The 22,763-nt window shown below is 37.2% G+C and overlaps 4 protein-coding genes across 4 annotated transcripts; 1 reads left to right on the forward strand and 3 right to left on the reverse strand.

The window, feature by feature from the left end:
- The first annotated feature begins 343 nt into the window (after nucleotides 1-343).
- LOC140779451 (uncharacterized) lies at nucleotides 344-4,829 on the forward strand. Its single transcript, XM_073124551.1, has 10 exons — nucleotides 344-494; nucleotides 569-643; nucleotides 749-835; nucleotides 1,601-1,657; nucleotides 1,786-1,878; nucleotides 2,701-2,773; nucleotides 3,019-3,094; nucleotides 3,185-3,275; nucleotides 3,395-3,516; nucleotides 3,879-4,829. The coding sequence occupies exons 1-9, from the start codon at nucleotides 441-443 to the stop codon at nucleotides 3,512-3,514; spliced, it is 726 nt and encodes a 241-aa protein (XP_072980652.1). The 5' UTR covers nucleotides 344-440; the 3' UTR covers nucleotides 3,515-3,516; nucleotides 3,879-4,829.
- On the reverse strand, nucleotides 4,614-9,938 carry LOC140779372 (carbonic anhydrase 2-like). Its single transcript, XM_073124434.1, has 8 exons — nucleotides 9,633-9,938; nucleotides 7,055-7,116; nucleotides 6,882-6,930; nucleotides 6,344-6,460; nucleotides 6,202-6,255; nucleotides 5,923-6,008; nucleotides 5,458-5,563; nucleotides 4,614-4,963 (listed from the first exon to the last, which is right to left on the reverse strand). Exons 1-8 carry the CDS (start codon nucleotides 9,801-9,803, stop codon nucleotides 4,829-4,831), a joined length of 780 nt encoding a protein of 259 aa, XP_072980535.1. The 5' UTR covers nucleotides 9,804-9,938; the 3' UTR covers nucleotides 4,614-4,828.
- Nucleotides 9,939-14,175: 4,237 nt separating this feature from the next.
- On the reverse strand, nucleotides 14,176-15,429 carry LOC140767730 (uncharacterized). Its single transcript, XM_073107748.1, has one exon. It carries the CDS (start codon nucleotides 15,305-15,307, stop codon nucleotides 14,417-14,419), a length of 891 nt encoding a protein of 296 aa, XP_072963849.1. The 5' UTR covers nucleotides 15,308-15,429; the 3' UTR covers nucleotides 14,176-14,416.
- A 1,504-nt stretch (nucleotides 15,430-16,933) lies between these two features.
- On the reverse strand, nucleotides 16,934-19,508 carry LOC140763889 (uncharacterized). The gene is made up of 2 exons (XM_073102266.1): nucleotides 19,349-19,508; nucleotides 16,934-17,705 (listed from the first exon to the last, which is right to left on the reverse strand). The coding sequence occupies exons 1-2, from the start codon at nucleotides 19,350-19,352 to the stop codon at nucleotides 17,197-17,199; spliced, it is 513 nt and encodes a 170-aa protein (XP_072958367.1). The 5' UTR covers nucleotides 19,353-19,508; the 3' UTR covers nucleotides 16,934-17,196.
- Nucleotides 19,509-22,763: the final 3,255 nt, after the last annotated feature.

The following is a 22,763-nucleotide window of genomic DNA, read 5'->3' on the forward strand; positions in this document are numbered from 1 at the left end:
AGAAAGGGCAAACAAAAGGTATCTTTAGTTCAACTGATTTCATTTGAAAAATAATAAAAATTAAAATAAAATTTATCTAATCTTTGTTCGTTTGCGACAGTGTATGAATTTATTTCATTACGTTCCGGTCCTCTATTTCACCCATGGGTTGGTTGGTTCAATAAGAACGTAGCCAAGTATAAGTTTAGTTTTAGGATTTGGAAAAATTAACTTAATGGCAAATAAATTCTATCAAAATTCAACTTCAAATCGCCCCTTTGAGTTCAGTTTAAAATAGAATTTGAAAGAAATGTTCAAAATAGAAATGGAGTAAAAATTCCCGATTAGAGTGTGAACGAGCGAGCCACTTATATAAGAATAAGAAGAACAGAATTGTTATCCCAGTTCGCGCGCTCGCTTTTCTTCTCTTTCTCCAGCCCGTTAAACCCTAACCCTAGACCATGGAAGCGAAACCGTCGAATCCTCCGCCGACGGACCTCGTCGACAACGTCGTGGTAGGCTACACTCCCCTTACGAACTCCTCTCCTTCCTTTCCGCGATCGAGTGATCTCTACTCTACAATTTGTAGGTTCCTGGGGACGTTGTACTAGATCTCGCAAAGATGACGAATCAGACCATCAAATTGGGAGCAGGATTGCGCCAGGTTTGTTTGTATATATAGATGCATCCGATTCAAGACTTAAGGTTAGGTTTCATCTTCCATTCGGTTGGTCATGCGTTTCTTTGTGGATATTAATGTGTTTTCCAGGAGTGTGATTCGATATCGGTTATGACGGCTGGGAAGTTGCGGTTCCTGAAACCAAACAAGTATTGGATTGAAAACTCGCAGAAGAGAGTGAGTGCTCTGATGACCTTGTTCATCCCTTATATGTCTAGACGATAGTCTTGAGCTCTTCTTTTTCAACTATTAGCGTCTTTTGTTCTTCGTTATTTTATATTATTTCAAAGATTATAATTTTTTTCCGTCGTCCTTATCATGGATATGATTTAGCAATGATTTTCTTGAAGATTTTATGTTGACTATTGTGTTGTGATTGGTTATCTTCCAGAAAATATGTTGAATAATGTAAAGTAGATTATAGAAGCCTGCTGTAGTGCCCCCCATCATTGAGCACCATAAGCCCCCATAGCCGCCAGTAAACTTATAAGATATGTGTACCCCTAACATCTGAAGTGCTTTGTATCCAGTTTTTCTATGATGTAATTAGATTATTGGCATAGATTGTCTTGATCAGAATTTCTTTCTGATTGTTAACTGTCTTTTAAGAGAACTTAAGACACAAGAGGTTGCAGGGGATAGTAGTTCTATTTTTATCCTTCATTTTTACTTCTCTTCAAGAATATCTTAGTACTATGTATCAACTTCTTGTCATGTCATTGCCATTACTGTTCTTTTTATTTAAGCTAGATTTTTGTGGACAATACTTTTGATTAAAAAATTCACTCCTTATTCTTTATTTTCCATATCATCCTTTACTGGGAGATGTCTGTTGCTAGCTTGATCTGCACTGAACTTTCTGTGCTCCATAGTTATATGCATCGTGGACTTTTCATGTACTCTATATATTTATAGGATTTAACATATATTGTGTTCTTGCAGTATGTGCCTTCTATGGGAGATAATGTTATTGGTATTGTTGTTGAGAGAAGAGCAGAGGTGAATGTTCCATACATACCATCAAATAAAAATTATTTGTTATCATTGATTATTACTACTCTTTCTCTGTGGAACTTTTGGTTGTCTAAGTTCTGTATTTCTTGAACGTATATCTTTGTTACTGTCAGCACTTCCTGGTGGATATAAAGGGGCCTACTTTAGCATTTCTACCTTTAATAGCATTTGAAGGTGGAAAAAGGGGAAATGCATCGAAGTTTGAGGTACCATACTTTGATTTATCTATTTTGTTCATTTATTCTAGTTCTTAACCTTTGTTCAAAGTATTCACCACTATAACATTGTTTATACAGGCTTAATTTTGACTTATGCTAGTTCTCCATTTTACTGTATCTATGCAAATGGTGGCATACTTTAATGTTTTGAGATAACTTACCATGCAATTCTTAATTTTAATGTAACATGAACTCCTTGCCACATAAGGACTGCTGCTTTTGTATGCTGTTATATCTAGAATTTTGTTGACTTTTTTATGACATTGAATAGATTACTTGATATAAGAGTATCTTGTGACTTGTATATGTAACCTGTGGAGATGCTCATGTTCAGTAGCAATTTGATTTTCTCTTCTTTTTTTTCCACGACCTCCAGTATGTGAAGAGATATTGACATCTGTCTCACATGCCTTTGGTTTCAGGGTTCATCTTTTTTTCCCTATAGTTAAAACTTGATAAAAACATGAAATGTAATAAGTGCATATGAAAGCTTGACAAATAGGTAACATGAGCTAGAAACGATCTGTGTTAAATGAGCTATAAATGATCTATGTTAATGATGGCTAAGCAGATGATTTTCCAGCAATAAGTTTTTTTATTAGATTATCACACTTCACATAGAAGTTAATTGTTTCTCTTGGACACCTCTATATCACAATATCTAAGAGAAGCTGATGCCCTTATGAATATCCGATTTCATAGACTAATATTCAGCACAAGTGTATTTTGCTGCTCCTGTAAGTTTGTGGTCTGTAACACAGTTTTTTATTCTAAAACTACTTGCAACTAATTAGTGATATTTTGCTGCAGATAGGTGCTCTAATCTATACGAGAGTGGTGAAAGCTAACAGCATCATGGATCCTGAACTCTCTTGCACCGATGGTACTGTATAATAGATCATTCTTTGCTGCTTGCTTATTTTATTACATGTTCCTGTAGAGTACAAATATCGTTGGATCCTGTAATGAGATAGGCATAATGAGTGAGTCTTCTGAAATGCATGAGAAACCATGATTGGAAGATTTGCCTACTTTGTTTTGTCTGTTGCTTACATAATCCGCATGGTATCCTTTTCAAGTTTTGGTATGTGACATGATAAAGCTTGGTGACATGAATTTTATCTATAGCTACTGGAAAAGCTGCGGAATTCGGTCCACTGAAAGGTGGTTACATGTTTGAAACCTCTACTGGATTGTCACGGATGTGAGGATTCACCAACCTTTTACATTGTTCTTCAGCAACCAAATCTGTCGAGCCTTGGTGATCACAATATATTTTTCCTTTATTTTGTAGGTTGCTAAGCTCTCCACCATGCCCAGTTCTTGAAGCTCTTGGAAAGAAGTTGTCATTTGAGATTGCTGTAGGATTAAATGGCCGCATCTGGGTATCATTAACGATCTCTTTGTTAGTTTTGATAGTTTTTTGGTAGATTTCTTTGTTTGTAGAATGCCCTTATGTAAATTTGGACCTTTTGATACAAGTCATTTTGATTTTGTTGTGTAGGTTAATGCTTCCTCTCCAAGCATTGTCATTCTTGTATCAAATGCGATAATTAGATCAGAATTTTTGAGTGGGATGCAGCAAAGAATTATGGTGGAGAAACTCATGGAGAGAATCCAATGATGGTGAGTATTGTCTAGTTAACTGTTTTTAGACTGGAGCTGCCTAGGCGCCATATTAACCCTGCCTAGTCTTCTATCTTGGCTTTTTACAACATTGAATTTTTAATCACTACTAGAAGTTGGCAAATTGATCTATCCTAATAATCTACTATTTATTTTCTAATGTGTTATTTCATCTTATAGAGATCGCAAAATACGTTTTACCTTCTCTTATGTTTATATATTTTTTTTTGTTTCTTATTGTCTCAACGAGATCAATATTTTCACTTAGTAGGCACACCTGATGAGAGAAGGGCAAGATTGGATCTATATTATCTACCATGAGATAAAAGTATTGTACCAATGTATTGGATTTTCATATGCAGGAAACAGGGTATTGAGATTTTGTACTTTTGGATCAGTTCAGTAAAATTGGCTTGCGAGATTAAGACCTCTCAGGTGAAAGAGAGATTAACTTGCAGATCAGATATTCGTTATGGAGGGCCAAAGTAGCAACCAAATACACGAATACTCGCACATTAGAGATGAGATGATAATATTTCTGATACCATGGGTTGTTTTTCCTCTTCCAGCTGCATAGAATTGTGGTCACCATCTAAACTATTCTATCACTATATTTTATTGGATCTACAACAGCTTAAGCTTGGGCTGTTTTTTGAAAAATTGTTCATGATCGCAGTTTATCTGAATGCCAAATTTTTCTTGAGGAAAAAAGTTGTGAACTTATTTAGCTTTGATGATAATTTGTGTTTTCTCTTGTTATGGTAGACTGAAGTCAAGTCCTCATTTATAAGTTTGAATACTCGGTGCAGGCAGGGTATGCTGAAGAAAGCTCTGTCCATATGTTGTATGATTGTGTAGCGTAGAGCAGATCAGCACATGAACTATTACTTTCTTCCGTGTTGAAGGATGAACAACTGCTGGGTTAGTGGACAAAGGGAACAAAAAATGCTTTCCTGCACGCGTGCATGTTTGAAGGTCCTGGAGCATGAGAAGGCTCAAAAAAATGAGAGAAAAATTCGTCAGCTTGTACATTCGATGGATGGGCTGTCCGATTTGATAAAGCCCTTTAAATAATCTAATGAATTAGCCAAGCAAAATTAACCAAAAGGAACTTCTCATATGAGTTATTCATGATCCGGGTACAAAAGATCAAGCAGTACATGTCAACCCCAAGTTAGAGACCTTATGAACTATTACATAATTTACTGCTCCATGCTTCAAGCTTAAATAGAGAGGAGTGCACACACACACGCACACACACACGCACACGCACACACACGCGCGCACACACACACACACACACAGAGACTCCTTATATCTCCCATGTCTCAAACTCGCAATTGACAAAGTCATAGTATCCTCCAATAAGCTTCAGGGTCTTCTTCTCCAACCCTTCTTTGACAAAGGGGTAGGTCAGCAGGTTCTTAAGAGATACGTCCACTGCCTCCTGCAAACATTCAAGACAAATTTGTAAATGATATATTATGACTCCATTGAGCACAAAAACTCATAGATGTATGCCAAAGTATGCACCATCTACAACACGAACAACATGTAAAGCAATAGATGAAATCCAATAAAGACACCCATTTGGATCGGTATCATGCAAAAGATGTGAACGTGGGTATCACTCCTAGATGAATGAAGAGAAAGAGAATCCAATGTTCACTTTCTAAATTTCTATCTTTGGCATCTAAGATACGCACGGCTCCATCCAGTGGTAGGCTATCTCATAGAATCTTGTATTATTTAAGGAGTATGTTCCCTCTAGTATATGTCAACAAATAATCAAAGTACAGTCACACAGACATAACTACATTCTAAATTGAGATGGAACTTTAAACTCCAAAAGTTAGATACTCATCCAATAAGGAGTATAAAAGAATCTAACACATGAGAATAATTCTTTGGATTGAAAAAGAGTGGGAGACAAGAAGGAACCTTCTCGCATTTGGTGCACTGATCAGGGAAAGGCAAGACGGCGTGCTCGGCCTTCACTTTTTCTCTTGCTGGCATGCAAATCTTCACCCAATCCTCAATGAAATCACTGCTTCAAAATAGAGGACGGTCAAAAAGATAGCAACAGAATGTTCCAATACGGTCCATCCAATCTCTACTTAACCACTCTGGAAAGTCTTCTAACGAATAACCTTCCAACCTTAATTTGGTACTCTTGGGGCATATTCTGAACCGTACAAAATAAAACCCTTCCAAGCTTCTGGGAGCCGACAGTACCATTATTGAATTATGAATAGAGACTTAATATATATCAACTTTCTACACTTATTAATAGTATTTTTTTTTTTTATAAGAGAAACTTATTCCAGTAAAACCAAAAGCACATATAATATGAGACGTTTTAACCATCTAGCTAAGAAGAAGAAGAAAAATTCTAGTATTACTAACGTGCTGGTACTGCCATCATCATTGACGGACATGAGTCCCTTGATGCCACCGCATCGGCTATGGCCAATCACCACAATGTTCTCCACCTGCACAATGGTTTCATTCCCTTGAATTTATTAACAGTAATTTCTTTAAAAAAAAGTTGTAAAACATACAGTAAGAGAACAAATATTAGGTTATGCATCAAATGAATGTGACTGAGAGATCTTTATAACAGGAATGCATGATTTTTGTTTTAATTAAAAGAAGAGAGGAAATTTTGCACATCAGCAAACTAACCTTGAGGTGGAGAACAGCATACTCTACGGCAGCTCCTACTCCAGCGTACTTGGTCTGTAACAAAGAAGGGGCACACAAAAGAACACGTTACGGTGTGGATGGACGCACAGGTGAATGTACGGCTATTGATGGGAAAGCGCACCTGATCGTACGGTGGGACCATGTTGGCGATGTTACGGACGGTGAAGGCTTCCCCGGGCTGGAAGTTGAGCACCACGGAGGGGCAAACTCGGGAGTCGGCGCAAGCGAACACCATGAACTGCAGGAACACCGTACCGAGGTTATCAGCAAGACATTATTATTATAGGAAGCTTCCATACAGAAAGGATAAACGATGCGAATAAAATAGGTTCCTATTCCCTCCTCTCTCCCTCTCTCTTCTTATTCGACGTCCCCCTATCTCGTCCTTTATGTCCTTTTTTTTTTCTAACCGTGAAAGTTGCCTCGTGAGTCGTGTTTATCCGCAAGAATATTTTTCGGTCCAAATTGGGATCCACTGTCGGGGTGGTTGGGGATAAACTTATTCTAATTTGACGACCAGAGGTGTCGGAAGAAAGAGAACGAGTGGATGGGATTTTCTAAATCTCTCATCTCTCTTCTTTCCTTAAATTTTATTATTAATGTCTTCTCTTAATTAAGACATTAAATAAAAAAAGCACCCAATTCTTTAATCCCTTTACCTTGGGAACCTGCCCCTCCTTGAGAGGATCGAAAACCTCCTGCTTCTTCCTGCGAATCACGACACAAACAGCGATAAAACCAGAGAATAAATGCACGAAGAAAACAAATTCAAATTCATTGGAAATCGATGCGAAAAAAACAGGAATCAATTCAGGCGATTCGAACGACTCACTCGTAGATCTCCTTCTTGAAGTGCTCGAATCCAGACTTCATCCTCTCCACGGGCTCCATCTCCTGCATGTTAATCTCCATCAATTACTCTTCCCTTTGTAATCTATTCTCGCGAGAGGAGGAGGTATAAGAAATTATTAGGATTGAAACTTTTTTGGAAATAATTAGACCGAAATGGGAGTGGGGGCAATCGAGATTCCAACAGACCTGTGTCGTCTTCGATCTCTAAAAAAAGTCTTAAAGTCGGTGGAGATTCGTGGGTTTCCACTGCTCCTTCGCAGGCTTTATATAGGCAAAGGCCAGGGCATTAACTTAATATTCTAATATATAAACTGCCAGTAGAGAATTTCCCGTTCAACAGTGTGAGGTGCTTAGAGATCCACGCCCCCATACTTAAAAACCTCTCCCCGCCCCCTCTTTCCTATAATTTATCTTCACGAGTTAGTAGATTAGAGGGAGATGGCGTTAAAATTCGCGCAATCCCAAAGTATAGAACGCGGATCCCGAGGCAGATTAGGGGGATCCTGAAAGAAAGGACGAGTGGGGCCCGCTCGAAATGGTAAATGGACCGAGTCGCGCACCCAAAGTTCGCCACACTGGTCGGTCATGTGGGATGTCATGATGCCTCCTCCCCAACTCATGCACATGGGGGCCAACGACCATTCAATAGTTGACTTTTCCCCATGTTAAATGACCTTAAAGTCTAGCTTACGACCGCTAATCTTGTCCTTAATGAAGTCAAAACTTGGTGGAATGTATGCAAACCGAGCTACGGTTTGGATAACGTAGGTAGATATATAATCCATCAAGTTGGCAATAGGAAACCAATAATACAAGAGATCTTATCTACGTGCCCATTAATGGGAAAAAAAAGTTGGGCTTAATATTCCAACTAAGGAGTTATATACTGCTTAATTAACTGCAACTATCCTCTATCCAATAGTTGTTTGTATGGTTTGAGAGTCTCGAGAGACGTTGATGGGTGTTCATATCTAATGCTCTTCCACTGTATCGGGCCACATTCTATGGGGATCGATCTATACGTGCCAACCATACATGCATATAACTAATCTCCCTCTCTTCTCGGTTGTCACCTACTTTATCCACCCAAAAGTTTGGACCCAATCTCATTTATTAGAATATAAATATATAAACTAATTTGTTATTAGAATAAGCATTAAGTTTATTTCAGTATAAATACTAGTTTACTTCAATCCATCAATTGTTCTTTCTATCTCTATCTTTTTCTATTCTCGCTCGTCTCATCGTTTATCTATTATAAAGAGCATTTTAGTTATTTATTAAAATATCTATACTTTTATGTCACATAATTGCACCATAATCAAACAACATAATAAACTAAACTAGTATAAGCTCACTTATGTAAATTTAGAAAATGAGCATAATTAAATTACTGTGAACACTGTGTCTTGAGTTTAAATCTCATCGAATCTACATTGTCTATTATAGAGAAAATTTTCTCTCGTTTAAGTCAAATTTACTTTTTAGGCCTTTTAAAAAATATCTCAAGTCTGATTCTTTGATAATTTCAATCATTTTCAATAGCTAACTACTAACATGATCCTTTGGTAATTTCTCGGATTTCATATTTTCTTTTACTTAAACTTTATAGTATAAAAAGTTAATGGATATCCAACATTAAGAAGGAAAAAGTATAACTTACACTTATTGCTTGTTTAAGTGAATATAGTATACTAGCCACACCAACTAAGGGGGGGAAATTTTCATAAAAGAGCATATAATTCAATTCGAATAATTTTAAAATAACTAATTTTCCAAGCCCATAATGAGAAAATTGCAATTTCTATAATGTGGATGTTCAAATTTTGAGCTCAAAATTAACTCATAATCACATTATTGTAAAGTTTCAAGCATATAATTGTTGAACAAAGCAAGCTGAATCGAAATCCTTGAGAAAGTGGATGATGTTTAAAATTGGCTAAATCGCTTTAAGATTGCAAATTATCTAAAGCACAGATCATGAAAACTAAGTTATACAAGTAATTCCGATAAATATCTCACCACATCTATAGATGAGACACAACTCTAAGCAATTTGCTTATTGGGTATAATATCTGAAAATTTTCTCTAATGGGCGTATGCTTATTCTCGTTGTCCAAAGTATTCACATCATCGATTGCTCGGATAAAAAAGATTACGATAACTTGATGAATCCTATCACCCATATATATATATATATATATACTGTGTGTGTGTGTACATAAAGACCGTTCATGGCTTTTAACATGCAGCAATTGTTCAGAAGATTTAAATCATTATGAATTGGTCAGCTTTTATATATATATATATATATAGACCAAGACAAATAAATCTTAGTCCAACTTGAGCACCAATGGGTTATGGGGGGCCTCCTCTAAGCCTTTACGCCCATTGTACTTGTGGCGTCTTCTCTCTCTTATGACTAGTATTTTATTACTACACAACAACCATACTCCAATATTATGGGAACAACCCCATGCATGATAGAATCCATGAATGGAGTAGTAGTAGTAGTAGTAGTAGTAGTATATACATGTATGCATACATTCACAACTTACCACAGATGGGGAAAGAGTAGTAGGAGCAGCAAAGACTGGAGAGTTCCTTATTAGCCTTGGAGTAGGATGAGAAGGAGGAGTGAGGTTAGAGAAGACTGTAGGTCTAACAGCGGCTTTCGCGCCGGCGAGAGGCGTGAATAACAAGCTCTGGATGGCGGCGGCGGGCGACATTGTGCAGCAGGACCAAACTCCGGAGCCCTCCTTTATAATAGGAGACGAGGGCGGAAGTAGACAAAGGGAGGTGAGGTTGGGGTGGTGGTGGGATCGATCTTTGTGGCTTTGGTTTATTGACCTTCACCTTGCCACTCGCTTGAGATGAGGAGTGGAGATCAAACTCATTACTGACCACAACCACAAAGCTTTGGAGAGGAAATCAAGAGGGAGGGAGTGTTAGTTTTATGTTAGGGGTTTGTGTGGTGTCTGATGCTTGATGTTGCAATGATCAAGAGAGATTGATTCATTTAGGGAGTTCTTGATCGATGGAGTGAGAAGAAAAGGTGCATCAAGTATTATAGTTAGTTAGTTTGTTGCTTAGGCCAATCCAACATAGTCTTGGTTATATTGTTATCTATCTATCTTGACATAATAAATCATTTACTACATGAGGAAAACTTGAGTTAGGTTTAGACTAGTAGCATGTTAACTAGCATGACTCATTATTAGCTCCCACCGACCCAAAGATGCTATTCACATATTGGTGACAATGAAGCTGGCATGGTCATTAAAAAGAGAGTAAAAGATCATTAATTCCTTGATATACCCATGCATGATCGACCATGGACCAACATGTAGAACAAGAAAATATGGAAACTCAAGTGATTAAATCCATCCTTAAACCCCCCACATAAGATAATATTTATCATATAAATACTTAATGCATGATAGCTTGGTTTTCACACATTAGCATAGCCAAAATGTTAGATATTATCATGGCCAAAACTCCATAAAGAAAGGAGGTAAATATGATCGTGTGGTTCCCCCCCCCCAGAAAAACTAAAAAATAAAAAGTCTATATATATATATATATATAATGTGGAGGATAACTGGATAAGGCTATGTTAATCTCATCCACTTGGGCATGGTGAAATCATGGACCACTCCAGTATTATTGGATAAAACACCACAAAGTCCAAATAAATATATGCTACACAGTTGGGATATATATCAAGTGGATCATGAACACTACTCGTTACAAATTTAAAATCCTCCTGCCATGCGATGTCGATCCGCCTCTGCCACTAGAATGCTTGTCCACAAGTGTCATGGTCACCAAGATAATATATATGGAGTCACAACTTAACCTATATAAAGGGTTTAATTGAATACAAAGGAGGAGTAATCTTTTGTTACTATTGACACGATCGATCAGGCCCATCTAGCTAGGATCAATGAGAGGTATATAATATGTAGAATTAGGATCGTAAGATAGTATTAGCATTCATTTCTCTTAGCTCTGCCCGTTTGCCCATTTGTTTTAAAAATAATATTTTCTTATTCTGAAATATAACTCATTATTTTAGAAAAATAGTTAAGCATGTTGATGGACAGATTCATCCTTCAACATATTTCAGAAAACTAACTCCGTAGCCATCCCAAGTATCTCATTCTCCAACTCCTATAATAATCCATTACTTGATTTTATTTTAACCACTTTTGTAACGATTTTTCAGTTTTAGCATTGCAACAATTTATACAATCTTTTTATATCTATCTCGTTAATCTATTTTATACTAAATTAAAAAATATTTATCATAATTTTATTTTATTTTTTTAAAAATTTATTTTATATCACATCAAAAGTGATCACTATATTTTTATCTTACAATACAAATGAACGTAGAAATAATTGTCCTTGGAATAAAAGTCTCATTTTGAGAATAACAAATAATAATATCTAATATAAAACTGCTTATATTCTTAAAGTGGATGATCGGTAGTGAACAATTAAAATACCTCCCTAATACTTTTAGCACTAAAGAGATAAATGAAAGAAACATAAGTTAGAAAGAGAGAAGATTAATTAATAACCATCGGATAGTTGGTTTTGCCTATTGATCTATATATATATTAGCACCATTCTCGCTGATAAATTAATGAGATAATGAAGACAATTAAAACAAGAAATTAAGATCTCTAATGAGTTTGATATGAGAAATAACACGTAGTTTAGAGTTGCTAATACCTGATCAACACACGACTAATAACTAACTGGATTGATGGATCCTTAGAGCATTGGATCAGCTGAGCTCCTTCATTCTGATCTACACTTGCCATGGCTAAAGCAAACATCTCAAAAGTTCGTAGCAACCAACAAAGAGGAGAGAAATCAATAGAGAGAGAGAGAGAGAGAAAGAGAGAGGGGGATAAGTAGGAAAAGTTGACGACAAATGTTTGTAATAATGTGCTCATTTTTGCGACATCTTTGCGTCTCTTGACTCGCTTTCTGGCCGAAATGAACGTTGGAAGAAAAAGACGTTACTTTTCTATGCCCAAATCAAAGCCCATATTTGGAATTACGTGGCCCAATGTAATGCAATACTTTGCTCAATTCTTCAGCTATCAGCTCAACCAACACGTTTCCCTACGTTTGGAGATTTTACTTATATTTTACATATTAAATCATTTAAATCTAGGATAAATAAATTTCCTTTACTTTTAAGTCGGGATTATTTTTTGGGGGAGAAGAGATGGTCAATTTATAAAGAGCAAAAAATGGAAGATTCCATCTTTAGATCGGTGCAAACCACGGGTCGGATCAGCCCTAATTCCAAGCCCGATAAAAGACCCAAGCTCGACCCTACTATGGCCCAAGGCCCCGCCCATTAGCGTGTCGTGTATTGGAGAGCTCCAACTTGACCCAATAATCCAATAAAGAGCTATTGAGATCAAAGATATGTATGTTTCAATGAACAGAAGATAAGTTTCTCATCAGGAAACAGGGACGTACTTCTTGTTCGCGATTTCTGTCCATAGGATAACAAATAAGGTACGAAGGGACAACTTAGGACTTAAACATCTAATAGGTTGATAAAGATTAGATGAAACAGGTAGGGATCTACTTGTAATTAAAATTACAAAATTTATACAGATGGTTTTATTATATAAAACTCGGATGTCTAGCCCGACCTTTATTGTTTAGTTTACTATAAGTTTATAAGGTCATCAAGCTTAAGTTAAGTCAAGGGTAAGGTCAACCGTATGAAAAGTGAGTTCATTAGAAAGAAATTATATACGAACGAATACTAAAATGCCTCTAAATTGAAGGTTGGGAAGTCTTGGTAAGATGTCAAAAGTGAACCTACTATGGTGTTAGGTTTTAGGCTTCTATCAGTGTCCCTATCTTCTCATGCTGAAGGTCTTCTCAAGTTTGATAGATCACCGCTTTGAGAAAGTTGCATAGAATAAATTGGTGAGGATAATATGGACTTAAATTACCTGTATTTGTGAAACATATCTAACTTGAAGCATCCATTATTTATATCTTTTGCAATAGTTCAAGTTTTTTTTTAAAAAAAAAAAGAAGGAAGAAAGAAAGAGATTATAACACTAGGTTTGCTAAAGAAGGCTTAAACTTTTGAGTCAACAACGATGAGCAACGTTACTTAGAACTATATAAGTAAAATTAGATGATAATCAACATTAGTTTTTAGTCCAATTATGTGGTACACCGTACACTACCTACTAGTATAAGGATTAGGTGGATTAGTTGAAAGATGAGTACAATTAAGGTAGACCTCTCGTCACTTTCATTGCACCTTAAATTGTAAATGTTAAATGCCAGTGAGATAACGTACGGAAGACAAATATCTTCTGGCTTTCAAGTTTCAAAGGTTTGATTTTTCTTTTTCTTTTTTTTGTAATTAAATGTTTGGGATTAAAGAAAGGGAGTTGAAGTTACGGAGACTTCATGGTCATCTTATCACGTAATATATGTGTGGCTGATGCCTGTCATCAATTCGGAACCACGCACTGCCGATAAAGGGGCAAAAGAGGAGTGGAGGATTATACTACAACCCTTTCCTTGGCGCAATGGAGTGCCAAGTATAGTACGTGTAGTGAATTCCTGCGATCTAGAATACAAAGGATCGGCACCCGTGCAAGTGCATCATCCTGAATGCTAGTTGAATTGATTTCATATTGAGCTATCTGCAATTATGGCATGAGTGACATTAGGTGAGAGTAACAAATAAAAATCACCAAATATCTTTCTAAGAGATTTATATGATTATTAACTTAAAACTGGACAAGCTGAAGATATTTTTGGTCTTTTTAGATAAGAAATTTAAAATTCTCGAAACTAATTTTTAATTTCCACAACTATATGCATTGGAATTTTCGATCTAATGATCTCCTAATATATCGTATATATACAAAGTATAAGATATACATATAAAGTTATAAACAATGATCACATCTGCTATTATAAAATTAAAGCTACTATACAATCTTTGGCCAGTGGAGCACAAAATGATATCATATTTTGACTTCATCGCGTAAAGTAGTGGAAAAATTAGCTCAATGTCTGACATTACGGCGTAACAGATGAAAACCATGGACGCAAGTCAAATAATTAACAATCCACTAAGTTTTTTTTTCCCTCTCTCTCTCTCTTTGAAAAAAAAAAAGAAAAGAAAAAGAAAACCAAACATTCATAGCTAATACGAATATATATATATATATATAAGTATATATTTTATGTATTGTCATCAAAATCTCCCACAGATGTAAAACCTATCAAAACGACGATAATATCTCGCAGAAATAGAAATTAGGAAAAAAAAATATTAGAAGGGGTGGTAATTCCGACTTAACCCGTTGACGTTAGTGAAGAATCCGACTATATCTTGCCTGTACGGGAGAAAAGACTTCCGCGCACCGCCGCGCTGGTTCGCCCCTTTGCCGTAGTAAATCCGGTGAGCGGTGACCATATCCACCTCGGTAACCTTACCGCCTTTAGCCTCCTTCACTTTCTCTTTCTCCTTCGCCTCCTTCGCCTTCCCCGTATTCACCGCCTTCCCGTCGCTTGTAGGATTAGGGCGCTCCTTCCTCTCCACCTCCGCCGCCGAGAAGAACACGAACTTCTCCTTCCCGTCACTGTGGCTCCGACCGACGAGGTCGCTGATCTTCCGCCACCGCATCAAGGATCCGGTCGACCTGCTCTTCCGGCACCTCGCCGGCGAAGGCGGCACGGATCCCGGCGTCCACACGCAGTACGTGTCCTCCGGTATCCCGTCCAGCTCGTCCATTGACGACGACGAATTGGAGGCTGACACCACGGACGAGTTCCTCTCCTCACTCAAAAGCCTCCGGAGCGGTACCCTCGCCGGCGGCTTTGGAGGCAGTGATTCCGCCGCCTCATCGGCGACGAGCAGGCTACGGCCGAAGACGGGGTAGACGGGTCTGATCTGGCCGTTGGAGAAAATCTCATCCGCGGTGATCGACGGGCCGACCTCCGGATCCTTCAGCACGAAGGCGAACTCGAAATCGTCGCTCGGCTCATCGTGATCGCCGCCGTCGGGGGGGTCCTCCCCCGGTCCATCCGACCGATTGACGGCAGAGATCTGCGGGGGCGATTCTTGATGGAAGAAAGGAACGGCGCGACCGTCGTCGCCTTCGTTGCGCTCGCGGAAGCTTGGGGAAGGCGTCAAGGTACTTCGTCTCTCTCCATCTTCCATTATCCCTTTTGTTTTCCTCCTCCTCTGGGACTTTATTTGCGGTGAGGTAGTTGGGATTTGGGAACAGGAGAAGACGGCGTCCCGTAAATAAGGAAAAGGGGGGGGGGAGGGAGTCGAAGGGATGGGCGCGGGGGGAGATGCTTCTGCAAGGAAGTGGCACGTGTAATAGGATACCTTCGCGAGCGTGCCAGTATTCCTTCTAGAACCCACGTGGCAGAACTTTATTGGGTTAGTACCTGGGGTAATTTAGCGTACATTTCTAGGTCTTTTCCAGCGCATTTTGATGCATATTAACCAGTTCGATCCCTTTATTAATTTGTCACGGATGAATGAAGCGATGGAAGGTCGGTTTGGTGATTTTTTACGGTCAATATCAGCCGTCCGTTGGACGATTAGACGGCTACGCAAGTGTGATGTTGATGTTACGTTATAGGTCCGATTGATTCCTCGTCTTCCTATTCGATCGATATTAGGTCAATCTATTACCGAACTGTGGATCGAGGTAATACAGGATTAGTAGGATAAGGCCAGGCCAGGTCAAGTCTCTATCGCGCAACAACGTTCGGAAAGAGAAAACCCACCATGAACACAAAGCGAGAAAGATAATTCACATATTCATCATAATACTTTTTACCCTATGCATCAATGTTGGGTTCTAGAATTTTTATCCTGAGGTTTCACAGGTACTGCGATTTGAGAATGCTGGAATTAGATCTATATATGTATTGAATTAGATGATGAAGTCTAGCAAGTTGCAATATTGTTGCTGCTTCCAAACGCAGCTGTTTCGATGGTTACAGTAATGATTTTAGAATATAAATCATAGTGGGATGTCCACTATTTTTTAATGGTCCAGAGGTATACTGTATGTCCACTTCAAGATAAAACATGATGCCTATATTGATAGGTGACTAGCAGTGGTGATCAACAGCTATTCCAACCCCATCCACTTACCATTGTCTTACATCTCATTACCCCCCCCCCCCCCCCCCCCCCTACATCGTTAATATTCTGATCCTAATTATGATCGAGTCGTTCTGGAAGCATTATCGAAGGTAAGCTAACGAGCCCATTCAAATTAGTATTACTACTTCTTTTGCGTGTGTATTTTTTAGTTAGACTCCATGAATTAAGTTTGGTTCAGGTCAGCGTATCTGACCTTACGTGGACAACTTCTTCTCGAAGTCCAGCAAGTTTTCTATATGGAATTCAGCGATTCTTAATATGACTTGGAAATTAGATAGACTCTCTTTTATCGTTTCCTTCTGGAGAGAGAGAAACTTTGGAGGTGGTCAAGATGTTGGTTGGATTTCTTATTTGGATAAATAAAAGGAGTGAAAGATACATTGATCCCTTTATGACTTTGGTTTTGCTTGCAGCCAAAGTTAGAGTAACATGAGGTGCAGCCTAATTTGGATGTTGAAGGCTATTAGTAAGTTGCAAGGATAGGGTTATCGCCAAAGCAAGAGCAATTGATAGATAGATGTATCTGTCCCTTTCCCTTGTATCTAATGATTGTTCTATTTTTTTTTTCTTTTCTTTTCTTCTCCATACAATAGATACTAAAAATAATTACTAGAATGTATAAAAAGTTATATTCAGGTATACATAAAAACAATGATCTCACAACAAATTATCTATGATAAAGAATGAATTAACTAGTGTAGCTCCATATATAGCAAACTTTGAGAAGAGTGGGCAATTTCCGAGCAAATAAATTATACATCATCCCACACAACACCATGCAACCACAGTACGTAATAAATAAAAGTTCACCATGCATAGGAAATCAAACAAATAAAACCTCGATCCCCCCCCCCCCCCCCCAAACCCCATGCGTACTTAGCTCGTTAATAAATTCATTCACACAAAGTACAGGGGCATTTTGGTCACTCCGTTGCGGTCTTTCCAGAAATGCCCTTCCCTGGGTTCCCGGAGAAGGAGACCCTACCAAACCCCCAGTTGCCAAACTGATACAACTCCAACCACACCCTCTCAGCGTCGGGCTCGGAGCTCAACCTCTCGGTCCCAAACACTTCGCCCCACTCTTTCCCCTTCATCTCCACGCTTTTTACATCCAACCCCACCACTACCTCGCCACCCTTCTCTCCGACGTCCCTCACTCTTTTCAATAAACGCCCTCTCTTTCTTAGTATTCCCAACCACCTCCGCCCCATAACGAACGGGGCCTTCACCAACGTTAGCCCTAGCAAGCTCACCACTGCGCAAGGGCAGCAGCCCAAGGCGATGCAGTCGGCGATGAGGACGGCGGAGCACGACCGGCACGACCGGCTCGAGCACTCGACGTGGTCGCCGACGTCCTCGGGTACCACCGGGAAGCGGTGGACCGCCACGTCGCCGCCGCCCTTGGGTCCCTCCATGGGTTGACCTCGTTGACCTGCATGCATGACAAGAGTGTGGAGTTTGAGGGCACTGGAGGAGGAGCGAAGGAAAAAAATGCTGGCGGATGCCCTACTGGCTACTGCATGCATGTATATTTACTGCGAATATATGCATAAAGGACCCCCAGGATTCTTGGAATGCGATAGTGGTGTAGGATAGTAAATGAGGTGGTCCTTCAACAGTTGCACTGGTGGGATGAGGAGGGGTATTTTGGTAATGTTTGAAATGGGTGCCTTCTATTGGAAAATTGAAAACTACACTACATCAAGCCTCTACATTTGGAAGATTAGGTGTTCTTCAGTCAGAAAAGTTGCAGCCTAGCATTTGGGTCTGTGTTCTAATTTTTTATCAAATATTAATTGTTCCAATGTACAGTAGAGTACTACTATACTATAGGCCCAGGGCTTCAAAATGGGCCCTACTCAGAAAACAACAAGTGTGGGCCCATGCCCTTGTTGTGTTAGATACTTACAAAAAAAAAAATCCTCTATTTTGTCCTTATAAATTAAGTCTGATAAGTAAAAAAAAAAAAATATATATATATATATATATACATGGTATTGAATATTAGTAGAAGTAAAAGTGTAACACATGAGAAAATAACAATTACAAATATGCCGCATAAGATATTCTAGTGGCAGATTTGTAATGAGTAATGGCACAACAAGATGAATAAAGTAAATGTTAATTAAGCATCTTAACTAGTAAGGAACAAACTCATCTCTCATAAATATTTGCACTTCAAATTTTGAGTGTTAAAAAAAAAGAAAGATTATACAAAGACAAATGTTTACATATGATGGAGTGGAAGTATACTGTCTGTATGAATTAAATATTTACTAGTCTCATTGCCTCCAGAGAAAGCAACAGTTCATTGAATAACATACTGACATTTGCCAGGTACTTGTCTTTAAATTATTACATACGAGCAATTTATTTGATGATAATAAATCTAGACACCATTAATGATCCGGCAGCCTAATAAATAAGAAATTATTTAAAATTTGTCTTATCCAGCTAGTTCTGCAGAATATATAATTTAAGTTAGATATAGTCATATATATTGATCTAATAATTAAAACAATAGTTATTAATCTTCCATTTGCTAAATGGACGATTCAAAACTTGGAAGTGTTCCTTCCATCTGTCTGTCTTAGTTGAGATGAAGGTTTGAAAACTTTCAAGAGTTATTACCATTTGTTTAAGAGTAGCAAGCAAGCATTCATTGTTTTAATAGAGACATGCTAAGCTTAAACCTAATCTTAGAAAAGAAATATCTCCAACTTCTTCACATTTTGGAAAGCCTAATTCACAAGTGCAACAATAACTTAAGAAGACACGATTCAAATTAATACACAAGTTCCATTAGAATCATGTAGTTAGACTAGACTTATTATTTCCAAAACTAATTGTTTGACTAGATTGATCCCAAACTTACGACGATGTTGTATTATTCACGTCTAAACCTAGAATTCATACTAGAGGATACAACATCGAGAAAGAAAGAAAATAGCTAAAATGCGATGAAATATCATGACATATAAATGAAAAGGCGAACAATATATATGAATCACAAACCTTCGTTTGAAAGAAATAAACAAATAAATGTATTGATATATATATTTTTAATGCACTTACTCATAAAGCCTTGAGATCTTGCAAAAATATTTTCAACGATATAATTTGGGCCCAATCTGATGAGGACATCGCAATGCTACAAAGTAATGAATAGAAATGGCTTCTCTGCTCCTCTCTTCTCCTTGCTATATAATAAGAAATAGACCTCTTAAACTCTGAAGGAGGCCAAGGAGGTCCTTCAAAAGTTTGCAGCCTTGGATTTATATAGAGAGCCTTGTGGATAGGACACAAGAGGAATTTTAATTTGAAGCAAGGAGAGAAATGGTAATTAGGAAAAAAGAAAGCATTTCTAAAGTAATAAACTACGCGATCCATTTCCGGAGGACAGCGGATGCTGCGTTGACTTGTCCCCACCCTGGATGACGTGGGGAATTTCTATTGGAAGAGCTAGGAAAGCTGTTGTGTGTTTGGGAGGGACAGCTGACGTCGCCGGAGACGGAGGAAAGAGACAAAAGAGTGTGAGTGAGCTGCGCCGCGGTTTGAGTATTTTAAGATCTCGTGAGGGGCAACGGTCAGCAGTCAGCGTAATTAGTACAGCCTAAACAAAGATTTAGAACAAGATTAACGTTTTGTTTATGAGTTATAACCCACTTTTTTTTTTTTTTAATCTTAGATCCAGATCTAGGTAGGTCTCGAATCCTGGAGACATTGCTAAGTTTTACCTACAAACCCCATAGCATTCATGTGTTATATTTAATTTTACAGTGAATTATTATTTACTTTTTTATTTGTTTCTATTTCAAACTCAAACATTTAATACTATCTTTTCAACAAAAATAACACTATTTATGCGTATTTTATTTTATATTATTTAAGTTTAAATTGGATCAAACCATATGAGGTACATTATAAATTATTCCTTTGATTTATGATGGACTGTACTTCTCTGCCTGCAACTAATATGCAAGATGGAATTCAAAATAGATAATAGATAGATGGCAATAAATTCATCAGCTGGGTCAATGAGATAAAATATGTAGAATGTTATTGATGTTAGATATGGCATGCCATGAATTTATTTCTCAATTTAAAATAAGTTTATATATTGGAAATTAACGATATAAAAAGTAGTGATCTGCCATGATTTTATTTTTTCTTGACATGTTTATAGATTCGCATTTTTATGTCCAATATTCGAGCTAAATGAAAAGGTCAGAGTAGATAGAAAATTAGAGAATTCTTTAGCTAGATTTATTAAACTGTTTTAGTTGTCCTTATCTTGGATTTATATCATAAAACTAGTGAAAGATAAATATCCTTTCAATTGATAATTAAACATGACATGATTACAACTCAAAAGTATTAGAAATTTGGTATCTTAATATCTGTGTATACCAGATATTTATTTCAAATATACTGCAAATTTTAGTGTACAATTGGCCGGCTTTGTGAAGGTTGACTTTGGAAAAATCTCGTTGATGGATTCTATTTGGTTGTTTCACTCAAAAGGTTTACTTGATCACCTACTGATCTTAGCAACTTTTATAAGATCACTTGGCATATAATTATGCCATCTTTTAAATTTATTTTTGAATAAATCCAAATGTAAAATAAACCCATAAGTTTTTTTTTTTTTTTCTTTTGGTTGTTGTAGTTATTGCTGTTGTTTAATAGACTCGATGATTCATTAGAATAATGAAGCTCGCATAATATGTAAATTGGGAGGGAAAATAGTATGATTATTCTTTAACACAAGCTCCACAATTAGCTATAATAATACAATTAAAATATAATATCAAGTATTAAAGCACAAATAACTAAAAAATATAAAGCTTAATACGAGGATTCAGATGAGCAAAGGTTTAAAGTCAAGACATATATTCGTGTAAATTTTTGAAAGACTAAAATTGTAAGATCTCCGATCTACAATAAAAAACACAAACACAAGAAAAAAAAATTGCACTAGGTTGCTACTTAACAGGACATCAGTGCAGAGCTATAATGCATCTAAAGACCTAAATCACTTCAACATTACTTGACACCAAACTTGCAACTTTTCTTGAACTACACTCCACCCGTCAAATCCACTTCGACAAAGGAGCATGTTACGCAGAACAAAACAATCGGCTTAGAGAATAGAGAGATAGTGAGAGAAAACGAACCGACCTAGTATTAGAGGGGAGAAGGGTGACAACGGTGATAATATGTTTGTTGCAACAACTCAACAATAGAGAAGGAAGAAAAGAGAGCGATGCCGGAGGAGGTGGATGTGGATAGAGATGGATGTAATAGCAACGAAGTTAGTGATGATGAATGCATCAGAGACCAATAGATACCGAAAGAAACGAGAGAACAAAGCATCAACCTGATAAAGACCGGTTAATATTTTAGAGAAGATGACCAAACAAGAATGATGACAAAACATGAGAAATAAATTGAAAGAGAGAAAGAGAGATTAAAAAAAAAAAAAGCAGAGAAAAAAAATAGGGAGAAGAACCCATCCCCTCCACCAAGGTGCTTACCTAAGTGGAAGGGAGGGGGGCAAGTTGGTGTGGTGGCTTAGAAGGCCCTCCAGAGGAGGGGAGTAAATAATCTAAAACCCTAGTGTAACTCTTTGCTAAAGCCAACTAAGATAATTAGAATAGTATATGGCATAAAAAGATCCCTTTCCACCAAAGAATAGTCCAATATAACATATTTTACAAGTACTATTTAATGCCCATTTTAAGTTCATTATCGACATATCCAAATCTACCTATAATTAATTATTCATCTTTATTAATTCTTATAATTAAACCCCCTTGCATGATTCTAAGCCAAAAACAAGGAACTATGGCCTATCTCACTCGACATTTGAGCTACCACAGTGGTGGTTATAAGGTAGCAATTGAAACCTCCACTAAAAACAAAGATGATAACATTAAATTTGCTTCCTAGTTATATATAACAACGATTCGTCTTCCATTTTTTAGGTTAAGAGAGAAAAAATAAATAGAGATAAGGGAGACCAAACTGGTCGATGTGATTGATGTTTAAAATTAGGATATGAATGGTATCGTCAAAATAGGATATAGGGTTTGGGAAACTTGGTCTTTTGGAAGTTTAATTAATTCATCTCCAGCGAAGCATTTATAGATTAAAAAAACATAACTTTTAGTGGATAAAATTATGTGGACATAATGCAAGACGTGACCACATGTGATTGGAATATATAATGTTATAAGTTAGACGTAGATGGTTATCTTTATTTTTCTTGTCCTCTTGCTACGTCATTGTTATTATAAATAAATAAATAAATATATATATATATATATATGTAAGAACGCTAGTATTCATGTAAGTTATCCGTAAGACATAGATCCTCTTATCTATTTGCAAATGACTAAAATGTCCTTAATTAAATTAAATACACGTATCGAACGCGAGCTTTAACCAAAAGGTTATTTTCGAACTACGAGGATTGTTTTGTAAATAA

This window comes from Typha angustifolia, chromosome 1 (genome assembly GCF_048772165.1).
Source record: "Typha angustifolia cultivar Huaian chromosome 1, ASM4877216v1, whole genome shotgun sequence".
In the NCBI taxonomy this organism is placed as follows: Eukaryota; Viridiplantae; Streptophyta; class Magnoliopsida; order Poales; family Typhaceae; genus Typha; species Typha angustifolia.

Coding starts and splice junctions, on each gene's coding strand:
- LOC140767730 (XM_073107748.1), bottom strand. CDS start 15,307: ATGGAAGATGGAGAGAGACGAAGTACCTTGACGCCTTCCCCAAGCTTC.
- LOC140779451 (XM_073124551.1), top strand. CDS start 441: ATGGAAGCGAAACCGTCGAATCCTCCGCCGACGGACCTCGTCGACAAC. Junction 836..1,600: donor TTGAAAACTCGCAGAAGAGA/GTGAGTGCTCTG, acceptor GTGTTCTTGCAG/TATGTGCCTTCTATGGGAGA. Junction 2,774..3,018: donor TGAACTCTCTTGCACCGATG/GTACTGTATAAT, acceptor TTTTATCTATAG/CTACTGGAAAAGCTGCGGAA.
- LOC140779372 (XM_073124434.1), bottom strand. CDS start 9,803: ATGTCGCCCGCCGCCGCCATCCAGAGCTTGTTATTCACGCCTCTCGCC. Junction 6,009..6,201: donor ATGCTGTTCTCCACCTCAAG/GTTAGTTTGCTG, acceptor ACCATTGTGCAG/GTGGAGAACATTGTGGTGAT. Junction 5,564..5,922: donor GATGATGGCAGTACCAGCAC/GTTAGTAATACT, acceptor ATTTTGAAGCAG/TGATTTCATTGAGGATTGGG.